Source organism: Danio rerio, chromosome 2 (genome assembly GCF_052040795.2).
Source record: "Danio rerio strain M-AB ecotype USA chromosome 2, GRCz13ab, whole genome shotgun sequence".
In the NCBI taxonomy this organism is placed as follows: Eukaryota; Metazoa; Chordata; class Actinopteri; order Cypriniformes; family Danionidae; genus Danio; species Danio rerio.
The window spans coordinates 24883400-24908705 of NC_141022.1; the positions used below are offsets into that span (position 1 = coordinate 24883400).

The 25306-nt window shown below is 36.8% G+C and overlaps 1 protein-coding gene across 1 annotated transcript; it reads left to right on the plus strand.

The window, feature by feature from the left end:
* The first annotated feature begins 1202 nt into the window (after window positions 1–1202).
* On the plus strand, window positions 1203–23001 carry LOC147837078 (uncharacterized). The gene is made up of 6 exons (XM_087240779.1): window positions 1203–1365; window positions 2119–2378; window positions 2544–2617; window positions 3428–3520; window positions 4374–4448; window positions 21363–23001. Exons 2-5 carry the CDS (start codon window positions 2288–2290, stop codon window positions 4377–4379), a joined length of 264 nt encoding a protein of 87 aa, XP_087096905.1. The 5' UTR covers window positions 1203–1365; window positions 2119–2287; the 3' UTR covers window positions 4380–4448; window positions 21363–23001.
* The last annotated feature ends 2305 nt before the right edge of the window (window positions 23002–25306 follow it).

Sequence of the window (25306 nt, forward strand, 5' to 3'; positions counted from 1 at the left end):
GACTCTCCAGGGTAAGATGAGATCTACATTTTATGAATTGCCGCATCTGTTATGGTGAATACCTCCAATGGACTGCGACAAATTACATTCTAGCAAATAGTATCCATATTCACCACTGCCACTGAACCATGGCAAAAGAAAAGAAGCACAGAAAGTGTTTATCACATAAGTTTCAGCCTTGCAGATTATATTTTGATTACAATGTGTTTCTAAATTGAACAGATTTAAGCTGTGTGACGGGAATTAGCGTTGGGAAACTGTTTGTTCTCATAAATTTTATATGACTTTGGCAAGTACACTTGCTTCAAGTGAGATATTGTTTTTACACTGTCTTGTGAACTGTTGTCTGAGGTATTTAAGACAAAGACTTGCTATGAATATCAGGACCAGCACGAGCTCACTGATATTCAGAAAAAGAAATGTGCTAATAGCTTTTAAAAACACAGACAAAACGTAATGCTGAATTATTTAGAGACATTATTGACATAACTTACTCAGTTTGCTCAGCCAGTTCCAAATTAAGCCAGAGCCGTCGAGTATCCGTGCAAATGATTCAATGATTTTGAACGAATCGGTTGAGTGAATGGTTCAATGATTCATTCAGGATGATCATGATTAAAACGGCTAAAATTTATCGCCATCTACTGTACTGTTTTTGTTGACAGGGGTGTAGTGGGCATTTTATAAGGGGACAGCTGAACAAGATGCAAAAGTTTATGTTCATATAATTATTAATCAACCTTTTCTAAGTGGTCTGGCTTTAAAAGTAAGGTAACTATGCGACCACCCCCCACCCCCGGTTGCTACGTCTGTGCTTGCTGATAACTTGTGTTTCATTTTTTTTATAGTGCTTACTTTTAATAAATTTTTCATACACACGTTTTTTTGAGTTTGGAAAGGAATTTGGTTTTAATTTAGAAAGTACAAAAATACATCAGGGTCAAAAACAATAAGTGGCGAAATGCACTCAAAAATGGCACTTGTTCAAGAAAAGAGGGCAAAATATGCCGCAAAATTAAACTAAATCCTAAATATAAATTTAAATGAATTAAAAAATAATGAAAACTACGCGAATTAAACCCAAAAAAGACCATTTTCTGAATGTTACAGATCGTCACTTAGCGCTGAGAAACAGAACCAATCATAATCGTTTTTGTTGAACTTTGGAAAATAATAGCCAATCAAAGGCTGGGTTTTTTTCTGCGCTTCTGGTAAATGATGATGAATCAGATTAAATATCCTAACTGAAAATGAAATCTGGTGGCAGCACACGCATGAGGAGCTATTCGACGATTTTATTTTATAACAAGCTCCAGCACGGGCTACTGCAGCTTCTTCCCTCATCATAAACCACAAAGATGCTACGTAAGTCCATTTATTTTGTCATACTCTTAATAAAGGTGAACACTTTATTAACTGTCACAACACTGCTTCCCTACCCTGTAATGTATTTACTTAAAGCGACAGCAAAAGTAGCGTAGTTAGCATTTGAAACGGATCAACTAAAGTGTTTTTAAAATGTGCAATAATGGGTGTGCTTTGACAGTTTTAGGACAACATTGATGAAAGGCTCTGATCCAGCAAACAATTTTACGTTTAATAGACGTCTAATAGACATCTAAACGTAAACAGCTTGGCTAAAACAAGACTAAACTTGTGGATCAGTGAAATTCTAGACAGACTTTATATGTAGTCATTCGTTTCTGTTTATTTGATGACTAGTTTAGTTTTGGCCTATTCTTAGCCGTCTTTAAGATTTTCACTGATAGCCCAAAATTAGCCTTGTTTTAGCCAAGGCGACTTTGTTTAGATGTCTATTAGACATCTACAATATATCTTATGTAAACATACATGTTTAATTACTTCAGTTTAATTCAACCCAAGAATGTTTTTTAAGTTGTTTATGAATCCCTTATATAATGCATAGCTTCCAGATTTCAAGTCAGTATTATTTTTTAGTATTTGTTTAATAATAAAATGCTATTGTCCAATCAGCTCAGAAAATATATAGATTGAAAATTAAAATATTAATTAATAGTAACTTGTCAAAATTAATTGCGCAGCTTTTCATGTTTTAATGCTCTCGGTGTGACTCTGTTTCATTTCTTTGAACTGCAGGTCAGTAACTTCCTCTTCCTTTCATTCCCAATCAAATTCCAATTCACCATTGGACGGTGTGCAGCGGACAGTTCGATTCAGATTACAAAATTTTCAGCTTCGGGATTTGTGTCCTAAGCATCAGCACAGTGTGTACTGAGTCCTCCTAGGGAGAATCAGCGAGCCGGTTATGGACTTGTGTATGGTGGAGTGTCAGCTGGGCTCAGGATGCATCCTTCCTCTGATGAGACTGGAGATGCTGACTCACTCCTACAGCTATAGTGGGTGATTAAAGTGTAATGCCATGTGTGCCACCTCCACATACTGCACATGCACACATACACACACAGACACACACATACAGCCTGACTGGTCATGCAACAGAAACAAATCTCTAACTCACAACTGCACATGTACAAAGCAAAGTAGTCATGCTGTTTTGTCAGGGTTTGTCAGAGTGTGTGCAACGCAAGATCAAACCGCAGCTGTAACTTTCCTGAAGGCCACACTTCACTTCACGGTGAGTAACGCACATCGGTTAAGGACATGGCACACAATGTGTGGGGGCTCGTGAAGGATGTAGGCTGTTGGAAGAGGGACTAGAAGAGAGAGAGGCTATATTACCGTTTATATGTCTTCAGTCGGGCTTTTCACTCTAAAGAACACGTCGCACAATTATTAAGAAAGAATGCGTGTGGTGGGTGGTCCCGACCTTGCTAATTGCTACAGATTGCACACACACACTGTAACGACATATTTGCTAAAATGTCAGACGGGCCAAACGGAGAGTCTCTCACATATCACGAGCTTTGTAAAGACGCCGTATACTGTGGGAGAGGCTGTAATTAAAAAGCCAAACATGTTGTGTTGAACTTTATACGGGGATCTCAGTGTTCACGCCAGCGTGAGCCAATTTGGAGGGGTACATTTAATACCTCGCTCTCTGTTACCGAGTTTACGAGCTTGTCAAAGGCTCGTCGGATTTTAGAGCCTGAAGTAAACAGCATGCGTGAGTTCCAAGCCCTAATTACCTCTAAATGTCGGAGGATTTCAGAACACTTCCTTTGGTGTAAACTTCTGCTAAAGGTTTGTTTGAAAGGCCTGTCAGATTTTTGATATTGTATACCTCGTGATCAAGAGGATAACCACTTCCTTGAGCAGTTCAAAGAAAGGTATGTGATTGGCTGTGGTCTGCTGAGGTAATGGTCATTTAGCCAATCACAGGCTTCCTCTGTAATAAATGTCTGGGAAAGGTTTGTTTGAAATGTCTGTCCGTTTCAAATTTCTGGAGCACATTCCAGAAGCTAACCATTTCCTTTAATGATTCAAGACAGGCCTGCGATTGGCTGTAGCTGGTGCGGTAATGAAGAAGCCAATCATCAGCTTTCTCTGGAAGAAATGTCTGGGAATGGTTTGTTCAAAGGTTGGTTGGTTTTTGTTGGTCTGAAGCTTTTGTATGCATGTTATGTGGATGTTCTCTTTGTATTCACATGGGTTTTCTTCGGGTGCTCCGGTTTCCGCCACAGTCCAAAGGCATGTGCTATAGGTGAATTGAATAAACTAAATTGGCCATATTGTATGTGTGTAATTGAGAGTCTATGGATGTTTCCCAGTACTGTATTGCAGCTGGAAGGGCATCCGCTGTATAAAACATTTGCTGGATCAATTGGCGGTTCGTTCTGCTGTGGCCACTCATGATGGATAAAGGGACTAAGCTGAAGGAAAAAGAATGAATGAGATTAAGAAGTTAAACATTTCTTTTAGTGCTTCAAAGACAGGGCTGTGATTTGCTGTGGCCGATGTAATGAAAATGCAGCCAATCACAGCCTTCCTCTGGAACGAATGCTTAAGATGTATTTGTTTTAAAGGTCTGTCCGTTTTGAGTTTCTGGAGCACATTGTATAAAAGTGATCAAGAGTCAAAACATTTATTTTAATTATTTAAAGACAGGCCATCTCTGACTGTAGCCGGTGAAGTAACAGTAAACCAGCCAATCACCAGCTTCCACTGGACAAAATTGTAATGGTTTGTTTTTAAGGCCTGTCTGTTTCAAATTTCTGGAACATATTGTATAAAAAAGATCAAGAATCTAAGCCTTTTTTTTAATGATTCAAAAAAAGGCCAGGGATTGGCTGTAGCCAGCACAGCCAATCACAGACTTGCTCTGGAATATGTGCCTGGGAATGGTCTGAACTGTCCGAATTTCTTCATCCTATTGTATAAAAATTGTTTATTGATCAGGAAGCTTACCACTTTCTTTAATATCCACAATACAGGGTTGACATTGTTTGCAGCCGGATCAGTGATGGTGACACAGCCAATCACGGGCTTACTCTGCAATAAACATCTGGGTAAGTTTTGTTCGAAATATGTGTTTCTGGATCTTGATTGTATAGAAGATCTTGCTGTTAAAAAAGGAGATCAAGAGACTAAGCATTGTATTTGATTATTCAAAGATAGGACGGTGATTGGTTGTAGTTCTGAAATAAGGGTCATAGAGGATTTTTTTTCATTCATTCATTCATTTTCTTTTTGGCTTAGTCCCTTTATTAATCTGGGGTCACCACAGCGGAATGAACTGCCAACTTAGCCAGCATATGTTTTCCACAGCGGATGCCCTTCCAGCTGCAACCCATCTCTGGGAAAATTTAAATTTTTTTATTTTTGCTTTTTTACAATAGGGTATATGCACAGCTAGTGTTTCTTGATAAATTATTGATACATTTTCAGTGAACGGTTAACTTTTTCAAATTGACTTTTTAAAATTTTTATGGTTCTTTTAACAGCATCGATGTTAATAAGACTTCAGCGTTCATTTAGTTGTTTAAGCATATAACAAGATAAGACACTGTTTACACGCACACGCATGTAAAGATAGAAGGCGGGGGCAAAAATTCCATTGGAATAAAATGTAACTTAATGCACTGCTTCTTGTACATTATGAGACCCACTTTATATTGCATCTCAATCAGGCAGTGAAGATCACTGATTTTTAAAGAAAACAGACCTTAAATGTGCCGATTTTGTAGCAGCATACAGTTCACTGTGTTATTTTTTACAAAAATAACCACTTAAATCTAATTTTGTGTAACATTAGTTTTACAAATTTGATTAAATGTTTCAAAAAAATTATATTTAAATTTCACTGTGCAGCTCCAAAATACAAATTCTAATTTAAATCTTTATTCTTTGCCACTCCCTTTCTAATCACTAGGTTTATATTTCTAATTAAAATATAAGAAAATGTAGTATGACTGTTTAGTGTTTCATATTTATTTTACTTTTTTATATAGAAATATACAGTTGAAGTCAGAATTATTAGCCTCCTTGAATTATTAGCCCCCCTGTTTATTCCCCCTCTACTGTTTAACAAAGAGAAGAGAGAAAACCTTTTCTAAACATAATAATTTTAATAACTCATTTCTATTAACTGATTTATTTTATCTTTGCCATGATAACAGTAAATAATATTTGACTATATTTTTCAAAACACTTCCATACAGCTTTAAGTGACATTTAAAGGCTTAACTAGGTTAATTGGGTTAACTAGGCAAGTTAGGGTAATTATGCAAGTTATTGTATAATGATGGTTTGTTCTGTGATCTATCGAGAAAAAATATATAGCATAAAGGGGCTAATAATTTTGACCTTAAAATGTTTTTTTAAAAATCCAAAACTGCTTTTATTCCTGTCGAAATAAAACAAATAAGACTTTCTCCAGAAGAAAAAATATTATCAGACATACTGTAAAAATTCCCTTGCTCTGTTAAACATCATTTGGGAAATATATATATATTAAAAAAAAACTTAAATGGGGCTAATAATTCTGACTTCAACTGTATATGTTATGTGTCATAGATTACATCAACTATATTTTAACATTTGTACAAAAATCATTAGAAATATTAAAGGTAACTTTTTACTTGCATTTAATATGCTTTATATGTATATAACAATACTTTAGAAAATTCATTTTGTTGTTGACATTAATATGCAACATTTTTACCAGGTTTCTGGATCATATCATAGAAGAGCTTAGTGATCAAGAAGTCAACCACTTCTTTATTGCTAGGAAAGTAAAAACCTTGCCTCTTTTGTTGTCACCGAAGGAATGAGGCATTGTTTTAATAGTTAGCAGCAGGCAGTGCCAGCATCTCACCTTGTTCAATCATTTGACGTCACTGCACACCTAAAAAAAAATGGCGCCCCCTATTGTCCAAAATTTAGCTAAATCAGGGGTGCCCAAACTATTTCTTAATGAAGGGCCAAAATCCAAGCTTTACAGAAGCTGTGGGCCGAAAGTAAATATACCAAACTGTATTACATTAAAGTTGCCATGATAATTTTCTTATTTATTTCATAATATCTATAAATAGAAAAAAATACTTCACACATATTTAATAATGCATTCTAATTTTGGAAAAAGTATATATTTATTTAAAAACCTTTAAAAAAACATTTTAAAAATCCAATCAATGAAGTTCAATGCTTAATACACTAGTCACGCTGAACCTGCCTTTGCCTTGATTTGCATGCTTTTGTCTTCTGCTTTGTCCCCTATTAGTTAAGTGACAGTATGTACATTTAAAAGGAAAATCATATTTATTTACATTTAATTTCAGTTTGCTTTTTGTTGCTCAATATTAAAACCAACAAATAAATGGTTGCTTTAAAATAGAAATGAGAATTATAAAGTTAATATTATTAGCCCCTTTAAGCTATATTTTTTTCGACAGTCTACAGAACAAACCATTATTATACAATAACTTGCCTTTCAATGTCACTTTAAGCTGCATAGAAGTGTCTTGAAAATTTTTTTGTCAAATATTATTTACTGTCATCATGAGAAAGATAAAATAAATCAGTTATTAGAAATGAGTTAATAAAACTTATGATTAGAAAAGTGTTGAAAAAATCTGCTCTCTATTAAACAGAAATTGGGGAAAAAATTAACAGGGGCAAATAATTCTGACTTCAACTATATATATATATATATATATATATATATATATATATATATATATATATATATATATATATATATATATATATATATATATATATAGGGTTGTAATGGATCATGACGGATCCGTGATTTGTTTGGATCACAGCCCACTGTTTGAACACAAAGCCTGCTGATTAATAATTTTTTACTGGTAGATTATTCCTAAATTTGTAACAATTACAGAGAGATCACCTCTTGCGCCATTCAAATCATATGAAGCATTTAGGCTCTTCTGTAAAATATAACGATGACGGAAGAAGTTGTGGGTTATTCGGGATGTGGTGAGTTTCATTAAAGATGTTTTTTGTCACTAATTGTTTAGCCTCCATCAATGCGTTCAGTGTAAGCTGCATGATTAATTAAAAGTTCAGGATCTCAACACCAACACAACATAAATTATAAATGATGGTAATTTGCATATGTTTATTAACACTTTGAATTGCTGCATTTAAATCAGAAAACGCAAAAATCAAGAAAGAGATTCTGTCTTTAGTCTTTTGAGTTAGTTATAAAGTTACAAACAGTCAAATAACAGTTTATAGTTTAGATAAAGCCACTGATGTTTATGTTAAAGATTAAAATCACTGTCATTTGCATTTTACTTCAAAAATGAAAATTGTAGGCAGCAATTACATTATTTTACCAATAGGTGGCCATCAAAAATATGCCACTGAATAATTCTTCAAAAATTATCCATCTAGCAATGAAACATGGAGTTTTATGAGTGAATAACTAAATCATTTATTGAAAATGAGACTAAAAATAAATATTAATTGTACAGATTATAATGTTAGATTTATACTTTGGGCGTTATCAGCAACAGTGGTAACAGTGAATTTTTCACAGTACTGAATATTTATTTTTATTCAACTGATTATTTCTTCATTTTATTTTTAAAAAAGATTACGGGTTCTCAGTTCTGTCTGTTAAAGCCAAAAGCGTTTTTCAGCACTGTTTTTGTAATAAATGGAAAGCAAATTACATTTGTCCCCTCCCTTTTTAGCTGATGCAAAAAAATGGTCCGATCCATGACTAAAAACCATAATGTGATACAAACCATGAGAGTTTGTATCACATATATATGGGCTCCTTTTATATATCCACGGTGGCTGTTGTAGTGGCTATTAAAGTCCTACAAAATAATTTTCAATCTAAAACCACTTTAATATTATGCAACACACAACAATAGCCCGTTTTTCTGATAATTATAGCTCATGGAAATTACGATTTTAGACAATGAAAGTCAAGGAATTTGATATCTGGCCTAGAGTGGGAACACTGGTTAAATCAATCCATACAAGTCTTGGGCTCCTTTTAGCATCCACAATACAGGGCTGGCTTTGGCTATGGCCGGTGTGTTGATGATGACACATCTGTCACGAGGCAGCACCATGTTTCTTCTCGTCCCTGTGGTGGTGACCTGCCCCCCCACCACATGCCCACCCTTAAATGCAACCCACTTAGAGCTGGGCTTCTCTCTCTCTCTCTCACGCCGGCTCTGCCCACTTCACTACATAGAGAGAAGGAAAATAATAACTTCATTATAGATCTGCCTCAAAAGGTTACCCTACAGCTCACCTACACCTATTCCATCTCCCACACTCTCAGCTGAGCTTATTATGTGTCGATGCTTCACACTTATAGTTCTGCATGCACTGCCATGTGGTTGCAGTACATTTGTCTCATGTATATCCTCCTTGTAAATAGCCTCACCGGTCGGAATCCATTATTGACGTTTCCTGTAATGAAACGTGTGGTTGGCAAAGAGCTATAACGTGATTCTGAGTCTCATTGGAGAGGTTTTGAAAAGGCTGTATTGGAATGACAGTGGTGTGGACTTTATTGAATGCCTGTACAGCCTTGACTAACAAAAGCTATACGTACGAGTATATGTGTAGCTTTAATGTTAAACTCAGTGTCTTTCCTATCACACAATTATGTATTCTTTTAACCATTAATGAATGTGTTCATGGGTAAAAGATTAAAAACGTCACATCAAATCATTTCTTACATTCTATGTTTGTTTGTTTTTTCTGAGCAAAGAATAATGATGGTCACTTATTTTTATGATGGTTTGCAGCCCTTGCAACCCCCAGAAATACCACATGATGTGCAGTCATGTTAAAATCACACGTGAAACCAAAATGGAACACGTAAAACACAAACAGCGTGTGATTTTAGAGCATTTTTATGTGAAAACATTTTTGATCATGTAATCACTTACATTAACCCTTACTGTAGATTTTGCAGTAAATAACTGTAAAATAGCCATTGTTTTGCTGTAATAAAAGAAATCAGTATTTTACTGTAAAAGGAGTAAGACTTGTATGAAATTGTGTAGTGTAAAGCAATGGTTCTCAAAGTGGGGGTCGGGACCCCCTGAGGGGTCGCGGGACAATGAAGGGGGGTCGCCTGGTGATTTCCAAAAATCTATTTATTTTTATTAAACCATAAGAATTACCATATTTTATCCATAACCTTCTGAAGAGAAAAAATAGTCGTTTATAACATATAGTTTCTATAGTAGCTTAGTTACTACTTCTATTGGATTGCAACCCCTGGGTTAATTACATTATATTAAAGACATAGCAATAGTGTCAGATGCAGCAGATTTTATAACACCTGGTAAAACTTTGTTGCCCATTTACAGCTCTCATACATTAAAAAAATTAAAAGAAGAATAGACGTGGGTCCATTGGTGTGTGCTCCATTGCATGCAAGGTTTCTGTATTTATAACCACCTTAGAATATATTGGGGGTCGTGACTCACTGGCATTGTCATTTTGGGGGTCGCGGCCTGAAAAGTTTGGGAACCCCTGGTGTAAAGAATAAATTACAGTAATTTACTTTATGTGCTCATTACAGGTGGTAACAGTGTATAGGATTTCGATCTCGAGCGCATGTTTTGAGAGCCTTTCTGTATGAATGAATGAATGAAATACGCTGTTTTTCATCAAAGCAACCTGGGGTCCTGAAATATAATTGGCTAAACTAGCATAAGGCGGGTTAAAAAAGCCAAAACAAAGCATTCTGGCAAATTTTCAAAGCAAAATAACTGACTTTAGCATTGTTTTTCAAATAAACAAGAATGTTCACTTGGCATATTTCTTAAATATCTGCAAACATATTATTGTATTTTTCAAGAGTTCACAATTAGCTGATGATTTATAAAAGCTTGTTTGGCATGCTGTCCGGTGAGAGAGCCCCGAGCTCAAGGGATCCTCGAGCCCGGGGCTTCCTCCCGTTGGCAGAGCGAGAGGGGAGCCTGAGCTCGATGTGGATCTCAGAACTCCCCGACTGCGGTAGCTAAGGGAACAGAGGGGTTAGACAAATGCTTAATTGTTATATGTGTTGAATGTTTTTGGATAGTGGGAGGAAACCGGAGAACCCGGGGAAAACCCACGCGGACACAGGGAGAACATACAATCTCCTCACAGAAACACCCACCGGCCCTAAGGGACCAGGGCCGGCAGTGTTCTTGTTGTGGGGCTCACAGTGCTAACCACTGGGCCGCCGTGCCGCCCAATCAGAGGTAAAGGAGGAGAATAGGGGAGGACGGGGGTTTCTTCCAAACGAAGATAAAATGAGCTGGAAACTGTGGTTATTTATAGTAGCTTAGGGCTCATATGATTGGAAGATAGTGATTAGCAAAATACGGAACCGGCCATGATAAATCAGAAGCACGTGATCCTCTCGAAATTAGATTATGAATAAACCTCACTTATGCTTTAGGAGAGTCAACAACTTACATACAGCACTTTTAAAATTTAAAAGATCATTATTGTTTACCTAAATATGAAAACCTCTTCAACTCAGGAGGCATGGTGGAATGAATGGTCTACATTAGTGGTCCCAAACCTTTTTATCACCTCTGACTGGTGAACGCTTGACAATTGTACCGCGGCCCGAGGGGGAGGGGTGATATTTTGATGAGGAGTTGTACATACATTTATTGCTAGTTGACCATCTCAGTGAATGACAAGCTGGCAAGACATTGCTGCAAATCTGATCTGTTTTTATTTATGGAGAAAATTAAAAAGCACTGCAGTTTTTGGGTGTTCTGTGTTTGTCTGAGATAATTAGTGTAACAAAATGTTTGTATTCTATAGAAAGACGTTCACCTGATTTGGATGTAAATACTCTTAAATCAAAGCTGACAGTCTGCAGTTAAAACCCATCTTGTTTGTTTCATTTCAAATCGATTGATTTGGTGTAAAGAGCCAAAAATGTTCGGATTGTGTCGATGTCCAAATATTTATGGACCTAATTGTATATGTCACATATATACAAAAAACACACAAGTCAAATATATGCCAGAAACATATGTCACATATATGCCAAAATTATACATGTCATATATATACCAGAAACATGCATGTCACATAAATGCCAGAACAATCCATGTCACATATTGTCTAGTAACATACGTTCATATATGTATAAAACATTTCACTTATATGCCATAAACATACATGTCAAATATATGCCAAAAACACAAGTCACATATAGGCCAGAAACATACATGTCACATATATAACAAAAAACATACATGCCACATATATGCCAATAACATACATGTCACACATAGGCCAGGAACAAACATGTCAAATATATGCCAAAAACATGTCACATACTTGCCAAAATTGAGCATGTCACATATATGCCACAAACATTTAGGCCAGTAGCATACATGGCACATATATGCCAAACACATACATGTCACATTTATTCCATTAACATACATGTCACATATAGGCCAGAAACAAACATGTTAAATATATGCCAGAAACATGTCATATATATGGCAAAATTGTGCATGTCACATATATGCCAGAAACATTCATGCCACATTTAGGCCAGTAACATACGTTGCACATATATGCCATAAACATACATGCCACATATTTGACAGAAACATACATGTCACACATAGGCCAGAAACAAATATGTCTATAATTGTGATAATATCTTATAACAAATCGAAAAACAATATTATTTTGCTTACCCCTCTGGCAGATTATTTTGCTTGATTTGAGGAAAAATTAACTTCATTTTGGTGTATTATTTCTTAAAACAAGACAATATGTTTTGCGCGTCTAGAAAATGCTTCTTGATTTAAGAATTTGTAGATATTTGGACTAGAAACAAACAAAAAAATCTAGTGAAAAAAGCATTTTTTTGCAGTGCACATATAGGCCAGAAACATACATGTCACATATATGCCAACAACCTACATGTCACATATATGCCAACAACCTACATGTCACATATATGCCAACAACCTACATGTCACATATATGCCAACAACCTACATGTCACATATAGGCCAGAAACATACATGTCACATATATGCCAGAAACATACATGTCACATATAGGCCAGAAACATACATGTCACATATAGGCCAGAAACATACATGTCACATATATGCCAACAACCTACATGTCACATATATGCCAACAACCTACATGTCACATATATGCCAACAACCTACATGTCACATATATGCCAACAACCTACATGTCACATATATGCCAACAACCTACATGTCACATATATGCCAACAACCTACATGTCACATATAGGCCAGAAACATACATGTCACATATATGCCAGAAACATACATGTCACATATAGGCCAGAAACATACATGTCACATATAGGCCAGAAACATACATGTCACATATATGCCAACAACCTACATGTCACATATATGCCAACAACCTACATGTCACATATATGCCAACAACCTACATGTCACATATATGCCAACAACCTACATGTCACATATATGCCAGAAGCATACATGTCACATATATGCCAGAAACATACATGTCACATATATGCCAACAACCTACATGTCACATATATGCCAACAACCTACATGTCACATATGTGCCAGAAACATACATGTCACATATATGCCAACAACCTACATGTCACATATATGCCAACAACCTACATGTCACGTATATGCCAACAACCTACATGTCACATTTATGCCAGAAACATACATGTCACATATAGGCCAGAAACATACATGTCACATATATGCCAACAACCTACATGTCACATATATGCCAGAAACATACATGTCACATATAGGCCAGAAACATACATGTCACATATATGCCAACAACCTACATGTCACATACATGCCAACAACCTACATGTCACATATATGCCAGAAACATACATGCCACATATAGGCCAGAAACATACATGTCACATATATGCCAACAACCTACATGTCACATATGTGCCAGAAACATATATGTCACATATGTGCCAGAAACATACATGTCACATATAGGCCAGAAACATACATGTCACATATATGCCAGAAACATACATGTCACATATATGCCAACAACCTACATGTCACATATATGCCAGAAACATACATGTCACATATATGCTAACAACCTACATGTCACATATATGCCAGAAACATACATGTCACATATATGCTAACAACCTACATGTCACATATATGCCAGAAACATACATGTTACATATATGCCAGAAACATACATGTCACATATAGGCCAGAAACATACATGTCACATATATGCCAACAACCTACATGTCACATATATGCCAGAAACAAACATGTCACATAAAGGTCAAAAACATACATGTCACATATATGCCAACAACCTACAAGTCACATATATGCCAACAACCTACATGTCACATATATGCCAGAAACATACATGTCACATATAGGCCAGAAACATACATGTCACATATATGCCAACAACCTACATGTCACATATATGCCAACAACCTACATGTCACATATTTGCCAGAAACATACATGTCACATATATGCCAACAACCTACATGTCACATATATGCCAACAACCTACATGTCACATATTTGCCAGAAACATACATGTCACATATATGCCAACAACCTACATGTCACATATATGCCAGAAACATACATGTCCCATATAGGCCAGAAACATACATGTCACATATAGGCCAGAAACATACATGTCACATATATGCCAACAACCTACATGTCACATATATGCCAACAACCTACATGTCATGTATATGCCAGAAACATACATGTCACATATATGCCAGAAACATACATGTCACATATAGGCCAGAAACATACATGTCACATATATGCCAACAACCTACATGTCACATATATGCCAACAACCTACATGTCACATATATGCCAACAACCTACATGTCACATATATGCCAACAACCTACATGTCACATATATGCCAGAAACATACATGTCACATATATGCCAGAAACATACATGTCACATATATGCCAGAAACATACATGTCACATATAGGCCAGAAACATACATGTCACATATAGGCCAGAAACATACATGTCACATATATGCCAACAACCTACATGTCACATATAGGCCAGAAACATACATTTCACATATATGCCAACAACCGACATGTCACATATATGCCAGAAACATACATGTCACATATAGGCCAGAAACATACATGTCACATATATGCCAACAACCTACATGTCACATATATGCTAACAACCTACATGTCACATATATGCCAGAAACATACATGTCACATATAGGCCAGAAACATACATGTCACATATATGCCAACAACCTACATGTCACATATATGCCAACAACCTACATGTCACATATATGCCAACAACCTACATGTCACATATATGCCAACAACCTACATGTCACATATATGCCAGAAACATACATGTCACATATATGCCAGAAACATACATGTCACATATAGGCCAGAAACATACATGTCACATATATGCCAGAAACATACATGTCACATATATGCCAACAACCTACATGTCACATATGTGCCAGAAACATACATGTCACATATATGCCAACAACCTACATGTCACATTTATGCCAGAAACATACATGTCACATATAGGCCAGAAACATACATGTCACATATATGCCAACAACCTACATGTCACATATATGCCAGAAACATACATGTCACATATAGGCCAGAAACATACATGTCACATATATGCCAACAACCTACATGTCACATACATGCCAACAACCTACATGTCACATATATGCCAGAAACATACATGCCACATATAGGCCAGAAACATACATGTCACATATATGCCAACAACCTACATGTCACATATGTGCCAGAAACATACATGTCACATATAGGCCAGAAACATACATGTCACATATATGCCAACAACCTACATGTCACATATATGCCAGAAACATACATGTCACATATATGCCAACAACCTACATGTCACATATATGCCAGAAACATACATGTCACATATATGCCAGAAACATACATGTCACATATATGCTAACAACCTACATGTCACATATATGCCAGAAACATACATGTCACATATATGCCAGAAACATACATGTCACATATATGCCAACAACCTACATGTCACATATAGGCCAGAAACATACATTTCACATATATGCCAACAACCTACATGTCACATATATGCCAGAAACATACATGTCACATATAGGCCAGAAACATACATGTCACATATATGCCAACAACCTACATGTCACATATATGCTAACAACCTACATGTCACATATATGCCAGAAACATACATGTCACATATATGCCAGAAACATACATGTCACATATAGGCCAGAAACATACATGTCACATATATGCCAGAAACATACATGTCACATATAGGTCAAAAACATACATGTCACATATATGCCAACAACCTACAAGTCACATATATGCCAACAACCTACATGTCACATATATGCCAGAAACATACATGTCACATATAGGCCAGAAACATACATGTCACATATATGCCAACAACCTACATGTCACATATATGCCAACAACCTACATGTCACATATATGCCAACAACCTACATGTCACATATTTGCCAGAAACATACATGTCACATATATGCCAACAACCTACATGTCACATATATGCCAACAACCTACATGTCACATATTTGCCAGAAACATACATGTCACATATATGCCAACAACCTACATGTCACATATATGCCAGAAACATACATGTCCCATATAGGCCAGAAACATACATGTCACATATAGGCCAGAAACATACATGTCACATATATGCCAACAACCTACATGTCACATATATGCCAACAACCTACATGTCATGTATATGCCAGAAACATACATGTCACATATATGCCAGAAACATACATGTCACATATAGGCCAGAAACATACATGTCACATATATGCCAACAACCTACATGTCACATATATGCCAACAACCTACATGTCACATATATGCCAACAACCTACATGTCACATATATGCCAGAAACATACATGTCACATATATGCCAGAAACATACATGTCACATATAGGCCAGAAACATACATGTCACATATAGGCCAGAAACATACATGTCACATATATGCCAGAAACATACATGTCACATGTATGCCAACAACCTACATGTCACATATATGCCAACAACCTACATGTCACATATATGCCAACAACCTACATGTCACATATATGCCAGAAACATACATGTCACATATATGCTAACAACCTACATGTCACATATATGCCAGAAACATACATGTCACATATAGGCCAGAAACATACATGTCACATATATGCCAACAACCTACATGTCACATATAGGCCAGAAACATACATTTCACATATATGCCAACAACCTACATGTCACATATATGCCAGAAACATACATGTCACATATAGGCCAGAAACATACATGTCACATATATGCCAACAACCTACATGTCACATATATGCTAACAACCTACATGTCACATATATGCCAGAAACATACATGTCACATATAGGCCAGAAACATACATGTCACATATATGCCAACAACCTACATGTCACATATATGCCAACAACCTACATGTCACATAAAGGTCAACAACCTACAGGTCACATTTATGCCAGAAACATACATGTCACATATATGCCAACAACCTACAAGTCACATATATGCCAACAACCTACATGTCACATATATGCCAGAAACATACATGTCACATATAGGCCAGAAACATACATGTCACTTATATGCCAACAACCTACAAGTCACATATATGCCAACAACCTACATGTCACATATATGCCAGAAACATACATGTCACATATAGGCCAGAAACATACATGTCACATATAGGCCAGAAACATACATGTCACATATATGCCAACAACCTACATGTCACATATATGCCAACAACCTACATGTCACATATTTGCCAGAAACATACATGTCACATATATGCCAACAACCTACATGTCACATATATGCCAACAACCTACATGTCACATATATGCCAGAAACATACATGTCCCATATAGGCCAGAAACATACATGTCACATATAGGCCAGAAACATACAAGTCACATATATGCCAACAACCTACATGTCACATATATGCCAGAAACATACATGTCACGTATATGCCAGAAACATACATGTCACGTATATGCCAGAAACATACATGTCACATATAGGCCAGAAACATACATGTCACATATATGCCAGAAACATACATGTTACATATTTGCCAACAACCTACATGTCACATATATGCCAACAACCTTCATGTCACATATATGCCAGAAACATACATGTCACATATAGGCCAGAAACATACATGTCAAATATAGGGCAGAAACATACATGTCGCATATATGCCAACAACCTACATGTCACATATATGCCAACAACCTACATGTCACATATATGCCAGAAACATACATGTCACATATATGCCAACAACCTACATGTCACATATATGCCAACAACCTACATGTCACATATATGCCAACAACCTACATGTCACATATATGCCAGAAACATACATGTCACATATGTGCCAGAAACATACATGTCACATATAGGCCAGAAACATACATGTCACATACATGCCAACAACCTACATGTCACATATGTGCCAGAAACATACATGCCACATATAGGCCAGAAACATACATGTTACATATATGCCAACAACCTACATGTCACATATGTGCCAGAAACATACAAGTCACATATAGGCCAGAAACATACATGTCACATATAGGCCAGAAACATACATTTCACATATATGCCAACAACCTACATGTCACATATATGCCGGAAACATACATGTCACATATAGGCCAGAAACATACATGTCACATATATGCCAACAACCTACATGTCACATATTTGCCAACAACCTACATGTCACATATATGCCAGAAACATACATGTCACATATAGGCCAGAAACATACATGTCACATATATGCCAACAACCTACATGTCACATATATGCCAACAACCTACATGTCACATATATGCCAGAAACATACATGTCACATATATGCCAACAACCTACATGTCACATATATGCCAACAACCTACATGTCACATATATGCCAACAACCTACATGTCACATATATGCCAACAACCTACATGTCACGTATATGCCAACAACCTACATGTCACGTATATGCCAACAACCTACATGTCACATTTATGCCAGAAACATACATGTCACATATAGGCAAGAAACATACATGTCACATATATGCCAACAACCTACATGTCACATATATGCCAGAAACATACATGTCACATATAGGCCAGAAACATACATGTCACATATATGCCAACAACCTACATGTCTCACATATGCCAACAACCTACATGTCACATATGTGCCAGAAACATACAAGTCACATATAGGCCAGAAACATACATGTCACATATATGCCAACAACCTACATGTCACATATATGCCAGAAACATACATGTCACATATAGGCCAGAAACATACATGTCACATATATGCCAACAACCTACATGTCACATATATGCCAGAAACATACAAGTCACATATATGCCAGAAACATACATGTCACATATAGGCCAACAACCTACATGTCACATATATGCCAGAAACATACATGTCACATATATGCCAACAACCTACATGTCACATATATGCTAACAACCTACATGTCACATATATGCCAGAAACCTACATGTCACATATATGCCAACAACCTACATGTCACATATATGCCAGAAACATACATATCACATATAGGTCAAAAACATACATGTCACATATTTGCCAACAACCTACATGTCACATTTATGCCAGAAACATATATGTCACATGAAGGCCAGAAACATACATGTCACATATATGCCAACAACCTACAAGTCACATATATGCCAACAACCTACATGTCACATATATGCCAGAAACATACATGTCACATATATGCCAACAACCTACATGTCACATATATGCCAACAACCTACATGTCACATATATGCCAACAACCTACATGTCACATATTTGCCAACAACCTACATGTCACATATGCCAGAAACATACATGTCACATATATGCCAACAACCTACATGTCACATATATGCCAACAACCTACATGTCACATATTTGCCAACAACCTACATGTCACATATAGGCCAGAAACATAAATGTCACATATATGCCAACAACCTACATGTCACATATATGCCAACAACCTACATGTCACATATATGCCAACAACCTACATGTCACATATATGCCAACAACCTACATGTCACATGTATGCCAACAACCTACATGTCACATATATACCAACAACCTACATGTCACATATATGCCAACAACCTACATGTCACATATATGCCAACAACCTACATGTCACATATATGCCAACAACCTATGTCACATATATGCCAGAAACATACATGTCACATATAGGCCAGAAACATACATGTCACATATAGGCCAACAACCTACATGTCACATATATGCCAACAACCTACATGTCACAAATATGCCAACAACCTACATGTCACATATATGCCAACAACCTACATGTCACATATATGCCAACAACCTACATGTCACATATATGCCAACAACCTAGGTCACATATATGCCAGAAACATACATGTCAAATATAGGCCAGAAACATACATGTCACATATAGGCCAACAACCTACATGTCACATATATGCCAACAACCTACATGTCACAAATATGCTAACAACCTACATGTCACATATATGCCAACAACCTACATGTCACATATATGCCAACAACCTACATGTCACAAATATGCTAACAACCTACATGTCACATATATGCCAACAACCTACATGTCACATATATGCCAACAACCTACATGTCACATATATGCCAAAAACACTCGTCACATATACACCTGAAACATATATGTTACATGTAGGCCAGAAACATATATGTCACATATATGGCAAAATTATACATGGGACATATATGCCAAATACATACATGTAAAATATAGGCCAGAAACATACATGTCACGTATATGCCAGAAACATACGAGTCACATATAGGCCAGAAACATACATGTCACATAAAGACCAGAAACATACATGTCACATATACGCCAAAAACATACATGTCACATGGTGGTGGGGGGATATTTTGATGAGGGGTTGTACACACATTCATTGCTAGGTGACCATCTCGGCTGATAAAAAGCTGGCAAGTCTGATCTGTTTTTATTTCAAGAGTTCACACTTAGATACTGTTTGACAACTTGTTAGCAAGTTAGCAGGTTTGGCATGCTGTCCCGGGAGAGAACCCTGAGCTCGGAGATAGTTGAGCCCAGGGCTCCCGCCAGGTCCATAAAGCATGTGTGGGGAGTACGAGGTCAGGTGTTCTCGAGAGCTCCCCTCGGCAAAAGAGGAAAGGAGGAGAAGAGGTGGATGGGGGGTTTCTTCGGAAAACAAAGATAAGGGAATAGTTCTTAGCTAGATTACTTATAGTGAGTTTGGATCAATCCGATTGGCTAGCCAATGAGTGTAGATGAGTGGCCAGGTGCAGTCAATCATATCACGAGCTCCTCTCGAAATTAGTTTGTGAAACTTCATTTATGGAGAAAATTAAAATACACTGCAGTGTTTGGGTGTTCTGTGTTTGAGATAATTTGTGTACCAAAATGTGTGTATTCCAATCAAAATATGAAGCTGATTGGTCTGTTCTTGTCACCTGACTAACGGTGCACTCACTGCATTCTGAAAAGTTTAATTGTTTTCAACTAGTTGTGCTCGAAAGGCTAAAGCACATCACTGATTGCACACGCCACTCCACTACATTAAAACATTTAATTTCAGTTTGCTTTTTTTGTAGCTCAGGAATAAATTTTAAAAAAGACATTAAATCAGAAATGATGATCTCTGTGTTAAAGGTGTTGGACCCAACCCTTTTCATTATACTCCTTCTCTCAGATGGGATGGTGGGCCAAAAAAGGTTACAATGGGCCAACTTTGGCCCTTGGGCTCTACTTTGGCCATCTCTGCCCTAAGTGCCCTTCCATTTGCTTAGATCATTAAAACAGAGTCCACTAAGGATTTGGAACTTAAAGGTGAGTAAATAGCGAGTAAATTGCAAACTATATTGTACTGCATTTCAGTGTGAACAATATTGCAGGGCTTATAAAGCCTTTTGTATGAGAAACATACCAGAATTTACATTTATTAATTGAAGATTAAAAAGACAAACTAATTAAGCAAGATTCAAACGTACATGGCAGGTTTTGGATGGCATTCTGGAGATATCTGCCATAAATCCAATGCCAGAAAACTAATGATTTTGTATTGGTTTTCATGGCAATGGAAGGGTTGCCCTGAAAAAATATCAATGAATGAATTAAACAGTTGTTCTTAATATTCAGATAATTAACTCTGAAACATTTTTCAACATGTGTTGCCAAAGTGTGTAACCTACACCAAATATGTTCACAGAGGAAAGCCTAATAAGGCTATTTTCAGCAAGCAGCCAGTTTGGTTTCATTGGATTTGATTGTTTTTTTTATTTTTGTCATACTGTCATTCAAATGACTTGTATTCAGGCTGCAATGACCTTATTGTCCTCACCTTAGCAGGAAAAATTATAGGTTTGACATTTATTTACATCTTTTTGCATTGCTTTTTAACAAGAACACTGTCAGAAAGAAAAATCTTCTGGGCGCACTGTTTACATTTAAATACAAAGCTTCTCCTTTACAATTGATAGCATTTTGTGCCCCAGGCAAGGGCTGTGTGCCATCCTCTTGTCACGTTTAAACAAGACTTCACTCACAGATATGGGAGTATGGGATGTTTTTTCCCACTTTCAATGACCGTGCAGTGATAAACAATCCAAAATCCCACTCCAACCTTTGATAATTAAGGACTGTCACGCATGCTTGACCGCATGGGGTGCTCTCTGTTTTGCTCTCTTTGTTCTGGATGTTGATGTGTAATCAGCCACATCAGAGAACACGACGGGCCAACCAGGGGGGTATGTGCCATATGTCCTCTGCCAGTCTCTTCAGGTTCCTCTGTGAGTCACAAAACTGGACCACACATTTCCATCCACCTCTTTGTTGTATTGTATAGATTTAAACTCTCGTCGCTGCTTTCCAGGAGATAATCACAAATGAGCTCTGGTACGTCACAGTTGGAGATTGCTGGATCATAACGCTTAGCAAAACAGGTGTTGTTCATTTATTTATATTCAGTGCCATGTTGATGTGCAGTTCGTTCTACAAAGCTGTGGAGAAGAAACAGCACGTGTTGTCTGCATTCAGACTTGAACAGTTTCACAGACTATTTAAAAAACTTCCAGATTGGCTCCATGTTCCTTATTTATTTCCTTAACATTAGCTGTAGTTGGCAAAATTCTGAGATGCTGGTGTTGAGCACAAAGGTGTGAGCAGGGTTTAGGCAGATAAAATGATTGGAAAATTCTGAAATGTCACCAGAGAGAAATATGCCATTTTTACCAGACGACCCTGTTATTTAAAGGTCTGGTTGTCTGTGTGTAAAATAAACTTACAAAATACTGTTTTTTGGTAATTATTAATGAATCTATAGCCTATAGCATTTGCATGCTTGGCATTCCTATCTGCATGGTCATGTTGTGTATTAAAGTATATAAATAAAAACACAATACGCAAGATGTATTTATAGACAGATGGATATAAAGTATATTCTTTGTGCATCGTATCTCAAACATTATAAGCCGGGCTTGACATTAACACCTGCCAACCTGCCAATTGCGGGTGGATTTCACCTGTGACATTTAGACAGACACCCCCATTAGTCACTTTGGCTGGTTGAAATATTTTTTAAAATGCCAGTGCTGCCTTGTCACTAAAGATGAGAATTTTAGTTTAAGACCGCTTGCCAATATGTGCGCAAATGTGATCTTAGAATCGAGAAGCAGCACAACTGATAAGTGTTTGCGCGAGCAAAATAGGTGAATACTGAATGAGAGGATGATCTGGTGATGCATGCTACTGCTTAAAAGTTCCCACTTGTCAAGTTTCTTTTGCGTGAAGCAACCATGTCTCGAAATACAACTGGTACGATTGTTTCTCTTTGAAATAGACTGTAAAAAAAGCAGTGCTTGTGCACCCACAATCCTGCTGCATTCAAGAGCTTGAGATTTTTTGCAAGTAGCAGTGGTTGCCGCTTTCACTTTAACCATTCTTTGAACAGATTATTAATAAGCATAACATTAACTGTGTGCACCTGATTATCCTCTCATTATCGCGCACAAAATGTTTTTGTTATATTTTCCTTGTTTTGGTGCATTACTTAAATTTGTGGCAAGGAAATAATTAGTTTGGTGTGGCCAGTGAAAAAGATTAGTAAATCCTTAGTGTTGAGCCCTAAAAAGTCATGTGAAATAAAACTAATTGTAATGTGACACTATGAAACCCCAACCCATTTGCTCATGCTCATTGAGCAAAATCATACACAACACACTGAAAAACTTAAATTAATAAGGCGTGTGGACATAACACTAAATCTAAATTTAGTAATTTTAGCATGCCAAAGTCAAATTTATTTATTTAACAACAAAATTGTGGCTAGTGAAAATTGCGAGTGGCAAGTAAAGTTGGAAAACTACTAGCCAAAGTGGCTGGTGATCAAAAAGGTTAATGTTAAGCCCTGATAGTAAGCATTTGTTTCATGTGTCGTTGAATGAAAAAGAGAGTGGGAGTGTGACTAAACTTGACATGACACTAAACATGAAACATTAACTTTCATGAACATGAAATTTCGCAGGAAAAACGTCGCATAAAACCTCACATAGAATAATCATAATTATTATTGTCTCATGATTCCTGTCCAATAAAATTGTGCATATCAGCAAATGTATCTGTTTGTGGACTGCAAGACAGGGGTGTAACATGAGGGGGCGTAACTTGTAGTAAGTTAGAGGTGTAATTTGCAGTTATCGAGATCCCACTGAACCTTGCTAAATGTCACAATGAGATGTTGTTGGCAAGATGGCGAAAATACTTACCAGAGAACGTTTTCACCAAGTGTTTTCATGAGTTTTCTCCACATTAATCCTCAACAGATTTATTTGACATATTATATTCATTCATTTAGCAACTCCACCTTGCATCTCCACTCAATGACTTCTTCATTCATTTTGTCATGACAATTACTGTGTATTTTATTAGTGCTTAATGAGTCTCTTTTGAGGCGTAAAATGCTGGTGTAACAAAATGCTTACTACTCTTGCATACTTTTAGGGCTGCTTTTGAGTAGTATTTAGTAGGGATGCACGATATATCGGCGGCCATATTGTTATCGGCCGATAAATGCTATTTTAACATTATCGTTATCGATCCCAATGTCTAAATTAGGCCGATATCTTTAAGCCGATAAATTACGTAATTGTACAGACCTGCCTGCCGCGCACGCATGTTCAGACTTGTCCAGTGCACTATAATGGAGCTATCCTCACACTGATTATTCCTTTAAAGTCTGTCCTTTCTTCACGTGGTATTGCTGTGCATTAAAACTCAGTAAGTAACCATGTTCCTTATTATTGTAGATTTGTTTGATTGAGTGTCATTGTGTATTTTGATTCAAATCGCCTCAGGAAAAAATATTACATATGTAAGCCTTTCCTGCTCTGTCTCTTTGTTGTGTTAGAGATAGCAGGGAAGATTCACTTATTACTCCAGGGCGAATAATATTAGTTTCTTTTAGTTGCAGCCGGTGAATGAATGAGGACACGTACCTTGGTCTCATTGCAAAAAAAAAGCGCTCCTCATTTCTGTCTCTCCCTCTTCTCTTCACACACACATACACACACACCAAACTGACCTGCACACGTGACGTGCTA

Bases quoted from the DNA above. Each gene is read 5' to 3' on its own strand.
- LOC147837078 (XM_087240779.1), top strand. From the start codon at position 2,288: ATGGACTTGTGTATGGTGGAGTGTCAGCTGGGCTCAGGATGCATCCTT. The intron at 2,379-2,543 runs GTGGGTGATTAA...CTGTTTTGTCAG, and splicing joins GACTCACTCCTACAGCTATA to GGTTTGTCAGAGTGTGTGCA. The intron at 2,618-3,427 runs GTGAGTAACGCA...TAATGATTCAAG, and splicing joins AGGCCACACTTCACTTCACG to ACAGGCCTGCGATTGGCTGT.